Raw genomic sequence first — 18,690 nt, forward strand, 5'->3', positions numbered from 1 at the left:
CATTCATACCTAGGTATTGCCAAATTCATAATCATACTTCCTATAGGCTCTTAATTGTTTTTGAAAATGTTAAAATACAACTCGATTCTCTATTCTGATATTACAAAAACATTTTTTTATTTACATAAGTTACATAAAAGCACGTGTTCTAAAGTAGAATGTCTACATCAACACATTTTCCTCAGGAGTTATCTAATTTCCCATGTTATATGCTCACTAAGGTAGGTCACATTATTTTTACTACGTTAAATAAACATTTTTAAGTCTTCAAACATCGTATAGATTCACAGCACTGGACGGACAATAAGATAAGAACAGCTGTATTACACTATCGCTTCACACAACATGACAAGTTAGGACAAGGCACGGTGCAAGGCGTCACGAGCCAGAATTTAGTAGAAAATTGAAATATTCTTTTCTTTTAGTAGTTTGTTTCATAATGGAGAATTTGATATGAGCAAATCAAGCTTTAGAATGCTCAATTATTAAGTTCTTGTTCGACTACGATGGTTGTGATTCTAACAACATGGCCTGTCCAGTTGTTAAAGCTTATACAATAATGACACTGGAACAGATTATTATTATTATTATTATTCTTTTTTGTATGATTTCCTACTAAATTCTCACAAAAACACATTGTCCAAGTGTAAACCAAAGAAGTCACAGTATATTAAATAATCTATACAAATGAGGGCCTGTCAAGCGATCCCTACAGTTCACCTGGGGGCACCAGTTCTGCTCGCACATTGTCTCTCTGGCGCCTTGGCGACTGGGCCTCCTTACGCACGATGATGGGATGGCTGGCGCTCACAATGAGGAAGTCGTTGAGTCCACCACTTCGCGACCGTTGCAAACCGTTGGCACATAGTTGGAGGCTGACCCTGAGAGACGTTCAGAACAAATGATTATCATTTTAGATTTGATAGATGGGCATGTTTATATGTGTATTGGGCCGAGCAAGTCAGGTAAAGGAAATCGCCCAATCAGATGAAAAGATGCTAAAAACACGTAATGCGCGATCAGTCATTAAACGTCAATGAGGAGTAGTGAAGACGACTCATCGACTAATCGATTAAAAACATTGACCTTTGATTCTCAATCTGTGGTATGACGAGTATCACTGGTGGCATCCTCTTGTGGTACTTGAAGAAATCACAAAATTATACATAGACGAATTAGTATTTACGTGACTGTTAGGTGCTATTTAAAAAAATTAAGAGTGTTCTCTAGAATTGAACCAAATACTTTCAAATTTACCAATTACATAGTGACTTACCAGATTTGAAGAATAGCCTAGTTAAATTTTGGTTATTAATACAGTTCAATGACTATTTAGATAATATTTTAGAAGTATTTGAGTACATACAGGAATGTTTGAGTCACATTGTACATGAGCACTTAGGCCTACTATGCATCTGTATTTTAATGTTGGTTATTGTGGTGACATTTGAAGAGCCAAGTATTTGTATTATGGATTTTTGGGGGGGGGGGGGGTTGGAGGTTGTGTGAATGTGCGCACCTTTGGAGTAACTGGAACTGGGAGCGGATGCGGAGGCCGACACGGTGGCACTGAAGCGGTTGGCTGTGACCCTCAGCGAAGCCACGTTCTTCTGAGGCTGGAACAGGATGATGTGGACCTTTGGAGCAAACAGGCAGCCCAGCACCACTGAGCCACTCAGACTGACAGAGATGCACATGGTGGTGGTCTGGACCTGCCAGAAAACAACACAATAAAATACAATACTTAACTTTATTCATATACAGCTTTGGTGTCAATTTTTTTTTCTATCTTTTGTTTTGTTTCTTTAAGCGCATATATGAAGAAATGCTAATCAAATGTACTGGACAGTCAGGGGCACGTTAGTCATGGTTCAGACTATAATATGAGCTGACTGTTGGGGTCTGAGCACCATCTCTTCCCACGCCACCGGATAGCCCCGCAGTCCAGAAACTTCTATTTGCAGACGCACAGCATGAAGTGAATAGAGAGACCCCGTCATAACCTCCAAAACATACTTAGGAGGAGCCTCACACGTTTTAACTTTCGCCTGGAAAAATACTGTCGCTTGGGTTTTGAGTGTTGCAACCGTTTCTCGTTATTTTTATATTCAACTCCAATTTGTAAGATTGAATCCCAAACGACCTGTTGTGCAATTGTTATTATGTTTCCAACATTTTGCGCCCTGTCATTTAGTTGAATTAGATGAGCAAAATGTTGGGAAAAAGCCATCTGTGCTAAGTAGTGCAGTTGTACAACATAGTTATGCAAATTTTCTCAATTTGTTCCAGACTGTTTTGGACAGACAGGTTAAGGACCGCCTTTGTTCAAATGTGTAACACCCAAAGGTAGCCAAATTTGAAGCACATTCAGTAACAGTGCAAAAATCTGTTGTATTCTTTTTTTCAAACACAGCATTTTGAATAGACAAAAAAATATCACAAAGTTGTTTTTTAAATCTTTTTAAGAGCTTTTTTTTTTGCCGTGTGTGAGAGGTTGTTTGATGTGTTTTTTGGGGTGAGAGTTACAGGCTTCTTGGTGTCACTTGAGAGTTTTTAGGTAAGAGACAGACAGAGACAGACAGACAGACATTTTGTGTGTGTTATGTAGCCTTTGATATGCGTAGAGGTATTTTTAGTCCAAGAGATTTTTGGAATGTTACAGAAAATCACAGGTGAGAAGGTTTTGTGTATGTGAGTGAGTTTTTTTTTTCTGTGTGGGAGTCAGTATGAGGAAAATCATAACTGGGCCATTCCAATGAACCACAGAATCATGAATGTAGCTGTAATAAGGACTAACATGAAAATGTGGGGAAAAACATTTGTGATGCAAACTAATGTTTTAAATTGTATTTGCAGCCAATTCAACATGCAAGACACTTTGCGCATTTTTTTTTTTTTTTTTTTTTTTGCCTGAGGACATAAACGGCAACAATTTGGCGGAAGGGCCCGCCATGAAATTGGATTTGACATTTCTGGCTAAGGTTTCCGATAGTTACCCTGTAGTCACTGGCGGTGACGTAGAAGATAGGCTGGAAGGCGAGCCAGATGATGCAGGTGGTGTACATGGTAAAACCGATGAACTTGGCCTCGTTGAAATTTTCCGGGCACTTCCTCGTCTTGAAGGCGTAGACGGTGCAGAGGACGATGAGGACGCAGTTGTAGGTGAGCGACATGAGCATGCTGGAATCCCTGCTGTTGCACTTGAGGGTCACCACGTCTCTCCGCTCCGGGCTCACCTCCTTCCTCACGCCGGGCACCTCCACCAGCAGCCAGATGACGGCCACCAGTAGCTGGCAGGAGATAAGCGCTCCGCATATGGCCACCTGGGAGGCCGGGCTGATGAAGCGAGGCCGCTGGGCGCCGTCCTTCACGCCGCTGAAGATGCGGGCGATCCGATTGGTCTTGGTGAGCAGAGCCGAGTAACACACGGCGAACGACGTGCCCAGGCCCAGTCGGCGCAGCGTGCAAACGACGGTGGAAGGCTTGGCGATGTAGATGAAGGTCATGCTGTAGCACATCAGGACTCCCAGCAGGAGGATGTAGGAGAGCTCACGTCCGCTCGCCTTCACCACCGGCGTCTCGTTGTGCTTGAAGAACAGGGCCACCACGGAGAGGGTGCACATTATTCCCAAGCAGGAGATGGTAACGGGTCCGATGGCCCACGCGTCCTCCCAGCGGATGTACTCTTCGGGCAGGTCGTAGCAACCCGTCAGGTTGTCCAGGGGCCACTGACCGAAGCCGCAGTCGGCACACGTGAACTCATCCTGCAGGTACTGGTAGGGTTGGCAGGGGATGCAGATCCAGCAGCACACGTCGCCGGGCTGCATGCTCTTCACCTCGTTCTTCCTGCAGGGGTCGCTACACTGCGAGGTGGGCGGCGACAGCCCGGGCCAGCTTACCAGCGTGGTGTTCAGGGTCAGGTTCTGGTCCCAGTAGCCCACCTTCTTGTAGACAAACTTCCCGTCTTCTTGGTGGTAGTGGAAGATGTTGTAGCGGCTGATGCTGTCGCCGACAGAGTCGAAGCGCACCATGTTTAGGGTGTCCACGGGTCGAAACGGAGCTGGAAAAGAATGGCAGGTTCAATCATCTGAATTTCAGAGGAGTGACCATATTTGGAGGTCAACCACATTTTGCGGGAAAAATAATCCTCAAAAGGCTAAACTTTTATGTGCCTCTGAGCTTTTGCTTTAGTTTTGATTTACAACATTTATATTTACTTGTGCAAAAATGTCATGGATCATCTCAATTTTTGGGCTCCCACAGATCTTTTCGCTTAAACTGCGGTCACCTTGGCAGACATATTTGATATTTTGTGCTGCGATATGATCAAGCGTGGATTCACATTTCAGATATCTGATTCCATGCGTCTTTTTTTCAAATAGGACGCATATCGAAAGTGAGCCACACTGCATGAGATAACTCGAAATTGGATTACTTTTATCGCTATTTCTTAGAAATCCAGCCAAACATCTCATTTGCATAACCACATGTTATTTTCAAACTGGAGTCTGAGGCCCGCGGGGTTCCATGAGCCATAACTGTTGTTTTCTAGATTCAAATAAAGTCATGTTGGTGGTTATGATTACTACCTTCAAACTTGGTCTTCAGAATGAACTCCTTGTAGAACCTTTTGCCATTGCCTGGTTTCATGGCTTCACAAACTTTGGAGGTGTTGGAGCACACCGCTTGCCTCATGTTGTGCAGGGCGTAGGCCATGGCGTAGACGGCGTTGACCACAAACATGATCTTGGACTCCTGCTCAAAAGTGCCGTCCCTGAGGTTGCGCTCGCTGCACCCGTGTTCCTGGAGGCTGCAGCCGAAGCGGTGCTCCCAGAACTCTTTGAACCACGGGTTCCTGGTGTTGGTGTACGGGTTGAGTTTGGTGAAGTAGTCTTCAAATTCTCTGATTGGGTAGGAGGCCAGCTCGATGGTGAAAGCGCCATCCGCTGCCGTCTCGCTGCCCCTCACCACGCTCTCCTGCGCTCCCCAGCCGTCACTGGCCACCCAGATGAAATTGACTTTCATGCGAGCGGCGGCCACCAGCAGCTCCCTGGCGTCCTCGCTGCGGGTGAACATGATGACCACCTTGGCGTTGGACTTCTGCTGCAGGGAGCGGATGACGTTCTCAAAGCCCTGACGGTTCATGGAGCGGCTCACCTTGGCCGAGGTGGCGATGCAGATTTGGTGGGAGCGGGCCTCCTGCTGGAAGGCGTCGATCCCCGTCTCGCCGTAGTCGCCCTCCGACGCCACAGTGGACACGTAGGTCCATTTGAAATAACGCAGAATCTCCGCCATGGCTTTGGCTTGGTAGAAGTCTGCCGGCACGGTGCGGGCAAAGTAGTCATAACGGGATTTGTCGCTTAGCTTGGCACTGGTGGAGGCGTAGCTGATTTGAGGGATCTGGAAGAGTCGAAGGAGGTTGGCCACCTTCAGAGAAACAAAACGGATTTTAGAGAATGCCATATTGAAATTTTTAGTCAATATACTTTTTTGACTTTTAACACCTGCCTGGTTTAAACATGTGTCTTTATGTTGCAAAAAAACCCCAAAATTGTCCTCTTCCGGACATTTTACTAGGAATGGCCGATTCAGAGGAAAAAATAGGAGACATTAGCATTTGTTAATTTGGATGTTGGCCCCTCCGGTAACTGTTTTGGTCTTCCAATTTAATTTCAAGTAAGAGGCTCTTTTTCATGGAACTCAATAGTTTATCCGTGTGCACGTAGAGACTGCACTACACAATGGGGAGTCACCGCTCGTTCCTTTTTTTGGTTTTCCTTTGACGGTTAATTGCTTCTTGACAGAACTGCAAAACTGCAAAAACAAAACATGAACAGTCAATGATTTTCATGTACATGACATTTATACTTCTATCCATCCATGCCGACAGTATGTAAAGTGTGGCCCATTCATTGAGTTGCATTTTAATGCACTTCAGTTGAATGGAGCAGTGGAGTGTTTGTCACTATCAAGCTGTTTACTCAGTCAGGGTCCGCATCGCCAGCGGCTCCATCCTTAATGCCAACACCCGCAATGACCAACGAGGGGGGATTTTATCAGGCTGTTTTGTTGCTCTTAAGCTTTGTTGCTGTCACCACAGGTTTTTCACTCCGTCTCCCTTCGCCAAGCTATCTCTCGAACCAAACCTTCCATTGTTTTGAATCTATATTCAAGTTTGACCCACAGACATAAAACAACAATGGAGAACTTTGGGAGCCTATTTTGGTAGATTGGCCCCTGTGCGCTCGGCGTAAAAACAGGAGTCATTTTATTTTACTGCTTGCGCAAAATTTAGAATACGACAATATATGTTCATGATCATATATGTTTCATGAAATTGTATGAATTATTTTTGGTCATTCAGTAGCATTTATCCTGTCTGCACTGCTTCCAGCATGTGTAGGGTGTTAATTTTTTTTTTTTTGCCCAATAAGATTTCAGACTCGCATGTACTGTCGACTGCTTCTTTAACCTATATCGGATTTCAGATCGGGCCTAGGGGGCTAGCTGGCTGGCACACAAATGTCATTATTTTTCCATCCTCTGATTGGTTGCTCAGAGCAAAATTCCCTGAAAACAAATCTCAAAGACAGAAACCTCGTTTTGCACTTGATACATATTCGCCAGTCTCCTGCCAAATGAATGTATTTGTCTTTTAACTTATGTATGTCGTATTAAAAATTGGCTTCATTAAAGTAGATTTGTCACATTATTTACTTGAGAGGTCGTAACTGTTTGAATACATTTTTTTGGCAACAAAGCACAGAAACAGACCAGACGGAGAAATGTGTGTGTGTGTGTGTGTGTGTGTGTGTGTGTGTTGGGGGGGGGGGGCGTATTTCTATGGGTCCTCACAAGACACCATGGTGATTACTGAACACAAACACGCTTATTATGCATCCCTCATGCTTTATTGTAAGCCTTGGGGCTTCCAAAACAATGATGTCCTCATGGGTGTAATACTGAAAACATCCCCTTTAAAGATTAAGCCATTAAAGTGTTTTTATAAGATAATTAATTCCTACCCTTACACAAAAATAAATCCAGGAGTGATATTATTGACTGTTCATCGTTGTATAGTATTTCACTCTCGGGCCACATTTAACATTGCGGCAGTAGTTTAAAGTTAAACAGCTAGTAGATGGTGGTAAGTATAGATAGGTAGGGATGTTTGCACGACAGCCAATTGGTCTCAAGGGTAAGTACGGTAGATACTTTTGTGGGAATATTTCTCCAACATTAGGTCTATTAAGGGTATTTCTCACCTTGTAAATGTATACGACCAAGCAGAGACACACTTTGTGTATTCCCACCGATAACACACCACCAACACGTGTGGCCTGAGAAGTTACAAAAGCGTAATGGACACGTACCCACGCATTTGACCTCTTTCTACTGCAACAGCCCAAAGACAAGAGACGGCACAGGCGGCAGGCATTCTACCAGTTCTGGAGGGTATGAAATGAGTCAATGTGATGGATTCAGACAGGCACGCCACGCCACGCACCCGTTAGTGCTTCATCTGTGAGTGCAGTCGGCCGATGAATATATATGAAATCGCCCACTGGCGTCTATACGTCCATATTGAATTTGTATCTTTTCCATACAGCGGGCTGATGAACGGTCTTGGGGGGGACACGTTGGCTTGTTGTTTTAGTAGATACATTGGATAAACTTCTAGGTAGGTGATTTAGTGAAGTTTGGGTCTTGCCAAGATTTCTTATTAAAAGTCTCTCACACGTTGGCTTAACCTTAGAAACAGACTGAAAGCAATTATATGCTCTTTACAGTTCAGTGCTTTCATCCCCGAAAAATTGGTCCGCCTGCTCCGTGTCATAACTTCCGCCTCAGTGAGCGTGGTAAAAGATGAGTTATGGAGGATTACATTTCTACAACCATGAGTATTATGAGCTAATTAAATGATCAGTTATGGTCGCAAAGTTCAGACCCTGACGTCATTGCGCGATTCAAGACTTTGTCGTAAGAAATTAGTTGACCGAAATACTATGACTGTATTTCCAGAAACATGGCGGCTATAAAACTGAGTACTAGATGTTTTTCGCTAATATGAAAGCAGTTATAATACAACGTTGTTTCAAATTATTTGTAGTCACAAAGATAGCAGACTAGGCTCAGAATTAGTTGTTTGATAGGAATTCTGTGTTTTTGTCTGGAATTTTGTCTGGAATTCTGGTTGCATTTGTTTTTGAGGAAAAAACAAACAAAATCTGCAGCATTACGGGATTCTAATCCAAAAAATCGGAATTAAACTAAGACATCTGGAATAGAGCCTATATGTTTCTTAATTCATGTCGCTGTCATGACTTTTTTTCTTTTTTTTTTTCATCTCAACAAAGAAAATCCATCTGAATGTCCCAGAGGTGCATGTCAAGTGGAAGCCTCTAGCAGATGACATTCAGGCAGACACTTGAAGACCTGAAGCTTTTTCCGCTTTAACCTCTTTCTGAATGGCCCAGAAAAAAACGACTCATGCTTTGTACAATAGACAAGTAGACCATGCAGAAATGTGGCTCACTATCCAGCAAAATTTGCAAGTGTGAGCACTTTTGTAAAGCGGATGAGAATTACATTTTGGACTATCGATAAGTTAGCGATGATACTGACTGCGTCGGTCTCGACTTGACGTCAGCAAGACTTGCTTGACTTGTGAGAGGAGTGTCATTGTGATGTGTTAATTGGAGCAGAATGACTGTTGCGCAGAATGTGTGAGAAGTTCATGCACAAACACGACACTTTGAAGAAAGTGAGAGGACACGATGGCGGAGGCTGACGAGGAGGTTGTATGAACTGATGCACCTTCGTCAACATGATTCTTATTTGCACCCAGTGTTTCGGCAAACAAAGCTCCAATTTACAGTTTGTGTGCAAAAAAACAAGTTGAGAAATGTTAACTTCAAAGGCACAACGGGTGAAAGAGTGTAAGAGAAAATTAGTACAAGTGAAGGGTTTGTACTTGAGCTTCAAGGGGCGCATATTGTTACTTTTGCATTTTTAATATGATGCAGATATGGTGAATTTCATGCTTTTAGAAATTGTGATCATTTTGTACTTTTTGTTTGAATTATTTAAAGACGTGCAACAACTTCAAAATCTCAGCAAAGAAAAAAGGCTGGCTTAGTATTGTTGTTATTGTTGTTTGTTGTTATTTATTTATAATTACTTTAATCTGCACTGATACAAAATCAATATCAATAAAATATACACTGGTCTTACATCAGTTTCATAATGAAGGATGGTGGACATTTGTTTTTATATATAATGTATTGAAGTCAAGAAATATGTACTAATACAAAAACATTGAATTTAGACCCACCTGACATATTTTTGTGCATGTTTGAATTTTTTTTATTTATTTAATGTATCCAATTCAAAGTTTGGCTTCCCGTGTTGGAAGGTAAATTAAGGCATTGTCTGGGAAAAAGTGTTGGATATGAATATGGGCATAAAATGCGAATGAATGCACATCAACAATCAACGCTAATTCAATCCTCCACCAGATGGTCACGATTGCTTCTTTTGTATGAAGTTAAGCCTTGACAAGGTAGAGAAAAAAAATAAAAATGATGAAAGAGCCTAATTATGAGAGAATCCTTGTCAGGATCACAAGAGACTGGCACATCTTCCATTTGCTTTTTTTCTTACACACAGGTGGACGCTTTGCTGCTCACCAAAGGAGAAATCTCACAGATGGCGCAAATAAACGCTTCTGCTAAGTTTACGAAGAACATTCTTGGCAGGCGCTCGTTGCCTTGACAAAGTAAACCTGCAATTTTGGAGGGAAATCCACTCTAAAAATCGACTCTAAGTTCCAATTCCCATTTTGTATCAAAACAGAGAGTTGAGTACCGTGACAGTGGCGGTATAAGCTTCATTTTTGGACCTGAGCGGTCCGGGCGGCGCAAACATGCTGTTCTTTTATCAGAAACGTCAGCATCGTGGCAAGGAAGAGGAAGTCGATATAATGCCCGTGGTTTTCAACGAGGACACCCTGTTGTTGAAATGGCCTTTCACACTCACCAATTGCTTACTGGACTCGTGCCCAGACCTGATTCTCCGACTCAAATCACGCCGTAGTGTCAGTCTTATTCAAAGAATCGGCACTTCCTCTTCCTATATGTTCATTTCTGTGGAGGTGCTGGCAATTATAGTGAAAAAAAATTATGTAAAATATGTTTTTATACTCCCACGGCAAGAGGCAAAGGAGCTACAAATAGATTTCGTTATGAGGAGCCATCCAAGTCTCAACCTCTCATGCAAAGCACGAAAAAGCAAGCAGAGACTCAGTTGAGTTTAAACACAAGATAAAGTGATTTAAAATTGATAATCATTTTAAAAAAACATTAAATTAATGGAAGGTGGGTGTAATCTTAAAGATTTGAATGCTACAATATATAATGCATGTGTGGCATTGATGACATCATCATGCTTGCATTTCTTCCTAGTGGTAAAAATGGATCTGCCATCTTCTTGGTATCCTTCTGATAATGTCAAAACTCAGTGGAGAGACGTTCTCATATTTGATCATTTATATTATAATCTGAGCTATCAATCAGAAAGTTTGTCTTCTCCGTTAATAACTATGAATGGAACGTACATTGCAACTAACGAGCAACAAACGCTTTCGCCTACTTCAAAGATGATGACAGTAATGAATGATAACAATAATGAAAGTAATTGACTGCATCAATAACAAATCAATCACACTTGCGCATGTTACATTTCTGTGCAAATCAACAATATGAAGCAAGTTATATAATTTGAGAATAGCGTATGTGCCTAATTGAACCATTGGCAGTTGATTCATTTCAACGAGGTGCACGAATCCACATAGTGTGCAGACGCAGCGGCAAATTCACTAATTAACATGCATGAACACATCTACATATTCATGAGTTCACTTAGTCACCAACACTTCAGGTGTTATGTCAATTATTAATGCTCTGGGTGTGTTTACTACAAGGCACAAGACTGTAGACTGTCTCACAATAAAGAATGGGCCACTTAATTATTTCGACTTGAGGCAGGAATTCACTTTTGCCATCATTTGCATTTTCTCATTATTTGGATTTTTATTACAAATAAAACAGGGGAATAAATGCTTGTGCCCAGAAATGATTGGACCATAAATTGCAACATGTCTTCTTAATAGTGTCTTTTTGTTTGGGGGGGGAAAACAAAATTGATCAAATTAGGCACTGACATCATTCTTGATGTAATGAAATCGTTAATAACGGCAAGTGAAGAAAATAATTGAATGAAGGACTTACAAAAAAAGTTAATATTTTATACAGCAGGTTTGGGAAGAAGCACTGTGGTCTAGTGGCTAACATTTCTGCCTTGCAGTATGAAGGTTCTGGATTTGAAACTTTGCTCTGGCCTTCATGTGTGGAGTTAGGAAGTGCTCAGATTTGACCTTTTCTTGCTATGAGATCCTCCCACATTCCAAAAACATGCATGTTAGCCTCATTAAACTATTCACAGGTGTGAATAGGAAATAGACGGATGGACAGATGCATTTACCTGGATGGAAACATCACTGTAGGATCCACCGATAACCCCCGAAATGGCCAGCGGGACTTCATTCTGGATGGGTCGGGACCCGTCCGGGCAGATGAAGCCTGGGTCATGCACCTTGGTGAGGGACGCCCTGACAAAATCGAGGGACTGCTCCAGAGCGTAGGTGTCCTTTGAGCAGGTGTCAAGGATGTGCGCCCCGAGTTGGAGTCCAGGAAGAATGCGATCGCTGGAGTTAATCTCGTCGAGCGCCAACAGCATGGCCTCCAGTCTCTGGATCCCTCGCTCTGCGTTGATTTTACCACAATCCTCCGTCCCTTCGCCTTTGTGGTGCACCGGGAAGAGGCCGCCGATCACCAAGTCGCCGTCGATGAGGATCTCACGCTTGGCCGCCGGGGGAAATCTGGACATGCTGGGCAGGCTCCCTGGTACCAGCAACTCCAGGAGGAGGATTTGGAGGGGCCAGTAAGAAGGCGACAGAAAGGCCCAAGACCTGAGGCGGAGCGTGATGCTCAGCATGGCGGGAGCAAGATTTTGGGCTCAGTGTATTGAAGCGGAGGGAGGTGGCGGTTTACAGTGAGTGTGTGTCTCCTGATACTGGACACAGCATGGTGGACACTTCCTATGAAGAAAAATCAACAATCAATACGGTCATTATGGTCATGTTGGCCCCACAGAAAAATCAAATAAATCAAATAAATAAATGCTTAAATAAATAAATGATCAAATAAATACATAATCAAATAAATAAATAAAATAAATACAGATGAATGATTGGCAGGACATTTTTTGAGCCTAGTTAGAATAAGTCTCGATAAAAGTATGTCGTTTTATTTTTAGCCATCTTATGACAAAGACAGCAAATTCTATCAATTCACAGAGCAAACCTGAAATTGTTTACTTTGTTCTTATGAGACATGAAATCCAAGCTGTAGAAATTCCGGACATTTCCCAGATGAGGAGGATTTTCTCAGCTTACGAGGAGATGACACATAGATGGTGGTACTCGTCAATGAAGGGGGGGTTGCTATGGTAACTTGCTGGGTTCAAAAAAAATAATAAGAGAGGGTTGGACTGCAGGGAAGCGGGCAGTGTATGCTAATATGGATCTCTACAGAGGCGAGCCTACTGTGTTTTGATTTGTTGAGTTGTTGTGATGTCTAATGATAATGAAGAAGGCTCATTAAATTATAATAGCGATGCCAAACATGCTTATTTATTCATAATCCATTGTGTATTCAAACTTTTTACTGCGTCCAGCTATACCTTTTGCACGTTACGTGATATTTCCGAAATAGACGATGACGCAAATTGACGATCGTCAATCCACCTCGCTCGGAATATACTCCAAGAATATTCTGTGACGTTCCCAAAAGGAAAACAACAGGAAGGTAAGAGTCTAATGAATGCTGCATTCCCCCGCTCAGGATAAATATTACATCAGGTTGTGGGTGGCAGCTCGAGCGGCGCATTGATGAATGCACTGCTTTGTATCCAGCGAGGAGGTTCGCCGAGAGTGTGAAGATGTGAATTAAGTTGCGGACGGGAAGGTGCAACACGGCGAGTACAAAAGCGAGGTGCAGGTGTCGCCATTCACATTTGACCTAATAGAGTTAAGGTCAGAGTGTCACTTGCATGTCCAACATGAAAAAAAATCTAATTGCTCTTCTGTGCCGGAGCAGATGGCAGCTTTCTGGTTGCAAAGGCAAGGTCGCCGTGTGAATTAATGGCGCCATAAGGAACAGCCAATTAGGCGAGTCTTTGTAAAAGTAGGCCAAATGGAGGTTGGAGGTCTCTCAAAACTCTAAGAAGTGCAAATGTAGTCAGACGCCATAGAGGATCTGAAACGGCAAGGCTATCAAAAAAAAAGGAACGCATTTCCGATTTGAAAGACAACCAGGACCTTCATCAGCCTTCAAATGGTCCCATCAACCTTCAATCAAGTCATTACAAGGACGCCCATGTAGACGTGGCGGCGGAGAGAGTTCGTGCTCCGAAAGTTCAATCGGAAGGAGGCAGTCGGAGAGGACTTGTCCATTCCCCATTAGCATAAAAGATGCCTTGATAACTATTATTATCATATATTTTTCATTGTCTGGTCCAAATATAGCCAGTGTAATGTGCAAGTCTGTACAGATTCACTCTCAACTATGGTGTGATTGGCACGTACAGTCGTGTGTGAAGATGTTAAGTGGGAGACAAACTTTAAGAAGAACCTACGCTTGAGTCCTCCTGTGATGCATCGATCCAATAATATTTGAAAGAACTTTTCCTGATGAGGGTCAAGGGTGAGATCAAGACTTTTGAGGACAACCGAACCGATGACCGATTTAGATTGGTGATTCCTCCTTTTGGAAAGACCTTCCGTTAGATGTTAGGCAAGACCCCTTGGTTTTATCGTGATAACATTTTTCATGTTGTTATTTTATTGTTTTAACTGTCAGCTTTTATACATCTTATTTTCACTTTATGTTTGATGCAGCATTATGTATGCAGATCTTGAGTTGAGTTCTGACAACTTTTTTTTGGCTTTAGTCTGTAGTATGCTGAACTTCACAGCTTCATCAAATCAAAAGCTGTTTCCGGTAACTTCTGTACTTACATTAAGTAAGTGAAACAACCAATCAATTGAAGCAGTTGCGTTTGAGATCATTTGTATGCCCCATTTTGCCTCACTTTCTTCTAGATGACAATCAATTTCATACAATCATACTACTCTTAACAATTGATTAATTCCCAAAGGTTTTTTTTCAAGTGTCCCTCAATCACAATACACACCCATGTATTGTTATCTAACAGTGACAATTAAAACCAAGCAGTATGATAATTCTTGCAAAGGCAAGATTTGACCTCTCTTATAGGTTCTAATTAGATTGAGTACCTAACATTGTAGCTGGTGGTTGTAAATGGGATTTACTCATTCAGTAACATTTGAAGAAAATCAGTATGTATTCATTAATATTAGATTAATCCAGACAAAGCCTCCGCACTCATTGGTGGAATCCTCCAGTGTACAAGTATTGACATTTAATCCAGTGCCCATGAGTTACAGTAATAGGACCTCAAATGTATATATTTGAATTTGTGTGTTTTCTTTAATGCAGACAAGTGTAAGATAGAAATGCTACTTGTTTGGCTCCAACACTGATTTTCCTCTAAACAAATGGATTGGGTGTGGAAGAGCACGGCAGAAAGTGACAGTGACAGCTCCAGCCGCTTGTCATCCATCACTGTCAAAATGTCACCTCTGATGGCCGCTAGATAAGGTGCACAGTGTACTAATCTGTGTACTAAAGTTCAGACAGATCTTAATGTAAGAGCAGTAGAGTACTGGAGAGGAAACAAATCAGTTTGAATTGATATTGCCAGAGCAGTTTTATAGCACTGCAAACAATAAACATAATATAATAGCCATAAAGCTACCGTTGTTGTTTTTTTGTAAGAGCATTTTGTTTTGTCAGCCAAGTGGGTGTTCCTAATGAAGAAGCCAGTGAATGGAATTTTGTTGACATATTTCATGTAACACGGCAAAATATTTGGTTCTACCGTTTCTAGCAGATCTTAAGTTTTCTTCATAAACTGAACTAACTGACAAATTGAGGTGTTTTGATTTCATGAGCAAAAAGAAAATTGCAAAAATTGCAGGCTGGGATACAATGTGGACTAATGTGTAATTCCGAAAATATTGTGTTTGGAAAAAAATGAGAGTTGAGGCTCATGATGCAGGAAAAAGCATATTAAAACGGAAGCAAATAAAAGCACGGTGCCTTACCAAAAAAAACGTTATTGACGTGCAGCTTTCCTTGGCGACCGCGAACGCGCCGAGAGCCGCTTCATGTGACCAGGAGCGTGCAGATGTTGTCCTCTTGTGCCGTGTTTGCCAGACTGCTGTTTGGATCTGTCCTTGGTCCTGAAGTGTTTGCTCACACGGGCAAAACTCTTTGATGCACTCCCAACTTGCCAGCCGTCGGACAACTGGACCAGCCAGATCCAGCTTGGCGCAAAAAAAAAAAAAGATGTCACTGGGCAATGCAGAGAATAACAGAGCTGTACTTGTGAGGGAAAAACAAAAAAACAACTTCACGAGGTTTTCTCGTCGAGAAGTGATCAGAAGGAACTTCAAAACAAGCGGGAGCTGAAGAATCTCGCTCGTGGTGCTGCAACACGGACGCGCCTCTGCTGCTCCACTCAGCGCAACGCGACCACGCTGCATGCGCGCTCCCGCCTGTCAGCAGCTTCCAAACAAAGCCAAACGAGACACAGGCTGGGTGAAGCTCGGTTTTAAACAAAACTACAGCTTGGTGAGCAGAAGAAGGAGCAAAAATACAAATGTAAAAAAAAAAAAAGACCCGCAGCTGAGCTGAACTTGCATTCCAAAGGGTGGCGCATTCTGTACAGTTAACCATCATAATCACTTTTAAGCCTTTTTGACATCTTTAATGTAGATCGTTTTTCTTTTTAACTTAAGCAGGTTAACCTTTTTCCAAGTGATACATCAGCGAGTCTTCCATATTGAATGTGGCCATCATATTTGCAATGTATATTTGTAAAATGGTGTTAGAATGGCCTTATATTGCAAAAATAAAATAAAAATATTGGTTACGGCATGGCATTTGTACCAATTGTTTCATTTTGCCACATCGAACTCAAGATGGGAAGAAAAAGAGCAGCTTGCTCAGAAGTTAGAGGTTAAGTGGCGGCCCATTCCTTTGTTACTTCAAGACAAATGAAGTTAATATCAGATATTGAGTTGGGATTTGGCTGCTGTTCAACCGATGCCACCGATATGAAGTCCAGCCAGCTCTCAAAGCAAGTGAAGTCAAAAGTCATCTATAAGAGAGGAGGAAAGAAATATTAGATATGACCAAATAAACAGAAAGAAAAAAAAGGCTCTGTGATTGTATTTCATTGGATCAGGAAGGACGAATAAGATGTCTATTTAGCACATAGTCAGAACTCCATACTGCAGCTAAGTGAGTATATTCCCCATTGCCTGGGGAATATGATATCAGCAGCATTCTTGTTGCATAATTGATCAGCAACGGCGAGGTGTTCAACTGCACAAACACAATTAAATGTACAGTTCCTCTCAGAAAGCAAGTTGGTTTTACAGAATGTGCAAATGTGGCTTCCTTTCTCAGTTCGGCAGCCACCTTCACATGTTTCAAACACGCATATACACACACACACACACACACATGCACGTGCGGGCTGGCACTCACCTTTCATTTCAGGACAATAGACGTGCAGGAGGGGTTGGGTGAATAAGGTTGTTTTCTGTGCACTGGCAATTAAAATGACGAGCAGGTCCTGCCTGTTGCGTAATTCTCTCAACTAACACAAAGGGACCAATTTTCTACTGAAATACACTTGTAGTTTATGTTACAATGATGGATTGCCAGTGGGTGGAATTCAGACTTTAGATAGGAACATGCCAATTAATGTCAGGGGAAATAACAGGGAGGGTGAAATAAAGCATCGCTATCCTGCAGTAAGGGTATGGCCAAGTTGAATTGTATGTAATTATTAAAATTTCAAGAGATATTAGCTAGACAGCTACGGCAGGTGATGTATTCCAATGAGAAATAAGTTGGAAATTGGATAAGGGTCTGGCAATGAATCTACCTGGGCTTTTTTCCAGCAACAAATGATCACATTGGGGTGATTGCATAAGTGGTGGGCAAATTGTATATGTAACTGTATATAAAAAAAAAACTCGGAATGTGAGACTGCCTCGCAAATACATTTTTGTTAGAATATTAAAAAATGGAAATGAGGATGTATATTCTGTTTCTTTTTTCATTTTGTTGTCTTAAATGAATCACATTGATGATGATCTTTTAAAATCTGTTATATTTAATACACAGCTCTAGGTAAAATGAATTTTTATTGTAAAAAGGTAGTAATTATAACTAATTATGGTTAAATTGAATGCTATATTTTCATTTATTTTATTTCATTTCTTGGGTCATTTGCTAAAAATAAAAGTGCCGCCTGATCATTAATTGATGCGAGGACATCCGCTCGATTAACGAGTCAATTAATTTGAACCTTGCACAGTTGCTCATTTAGTGCATAATGAGGAAAGGACTTTTTATGGCAAATTGTTTAAACCAGACGGATTTGGAGGATTAATGCTCGAAATAAAATTTAAGACGAATGGTTGAAAAATTTAGTTTAACATTTGTGCAAGGGCTGAAGAAAAAAGTTGGTTATTGAAAACGCGGGTAGAAGGACCAATTATTAAAACTGACATCTGGCGAAATGAGTCCGCCATTTTCGATGAATTTTATGCAAATGATAGCCACATCTACTTCTCTGCTATTGAGTGGATGTTGCAATGTGTTCTCTTCATTGGTGCTGATAACTTTGCCGCTGCTGTTAATGAGTTTATTTGCCCTCTTCACCCAAGCATCAAGTCTAGCAATACAGTCATAAATGTAAATATGATCATCTGCTCCTACTTTGCTTCACTTCATTTCACCCAGGGTCAAATTACTACCAAGCTTTCTAAACTAAAAAAAAAAATGTTGTAAAAGCGAAAAAAAAAAAAAAAAGTTAATCCATAGGAAATAATCCAATTTAAAATATTATTATGATTAAATAAACACAGGCAATTTGCATTTATTTTGATTCAGTTGCCTTGAGATAAGGGTTTAACTCATTCCTCATTCACACTTGTAACTCAAAACACTCCTATCTCAAATCGTCTTTCCCGTATTGGAATGAATTAAAAACCTCACTCTGCTCTTCTTGAGCCTCATTCCATTTTAAAGCAACCTTCAAAGTTAAGCTAAGAACGAGGTCATTTTTTACATTTTCAGCCTTGACCTTCACCCAAGTGTGGACTCGTCTCTCACCAGCAATAGGTCGGCCCAATCTTCAGCGTGTTTAATAAGAGGCGTCGTGTTCCTATCGCAGTCTTTTTATTCCCCCTGTCCTGTCAATCTCATTCTTTTTGCTCATTACTCATATATGGAGTGTGAAGGCACTCGTCCAAAGTCTCAGAGATTGAGGGAAGTTGAAGTTATTTCAGCAGTACATCTGTGTGTGTGTGTGTGTGTGTGTGTGTGTGTGTGTGTGTGTGTGTGTGTGTGTGTGTGTGTGTGTGTGTGTGTGTGTGTGTGTGTGTGCACAGTAAACAAGGCAGAGCTG

General features: G+C 41.6%; 1 protein-coding gene across 1 annotated transcript; it reads right to left on the reverse strand.

Annotated features, from left to right (window-relative positions):
* Positions 1-807: 807 nt before the first annotated feature.
* Positions 808-12,054, reverse strand: grm2b (glutamate receptor, metabotropic 2b). Its single transcript, XM_085923778.1, has 5 exons — positions 11,542-12,054; positions 4,590-5,427; positions 2,997-4,060; positions 1,520-1,712; positions 808-881 (listed from the first exon to the last, which is right to left on the reverse strand). The coding sequence occupies exons 1-5, from the start codon at positions 12,052-12,054 to the stop codon at positions 808-810; spliced, it is 2,682 nt and encodes an 893-aa protein (XP_085779904.1).
* Positions 12,055-18,690: the final 6,636 nt, after the last annotated feature.

This window comes from Syngnathus leptorhynchus, chromosome 11, assembly GCF_054491065.1.
Source record: "Syngnathus leptorhynchus isolate UIUO chromosome 11, UIUO_Slep, whole genome shotgun sequence".
NCBI classification, from domain to species: domain Eukaryota; kingdom Metazoa; phylum Chordata; class Actinopteri; order Syngnathiformes; family Syngnathidae; genus Syngnathus; species Syngnathus leptorhynchus.

Coding starts and splice junctions, on each gene's coding strand:
- grm2b (XM_085923778.1), bottom strand. CDS start 12,054: ATGCTGAGCATCACGCTCCGCCTCAGGTCTTGGGCCTTTCTGTCGCCT. Junction 5,428..11,541: donor ACAGTGATGTTTCCATCCAG/GTAAATGCATCT, acceptor GTTTCTCTGAAG/GTGGCCAACCTCCTTCGACT. Junction 4,061..4,589: donor TCTGAAGACCAAGTTTGAAG/GTAGTAATCATA, acceptor ATTCTTTTCCAG/CTCCGTTTCGACCCGTGGAC.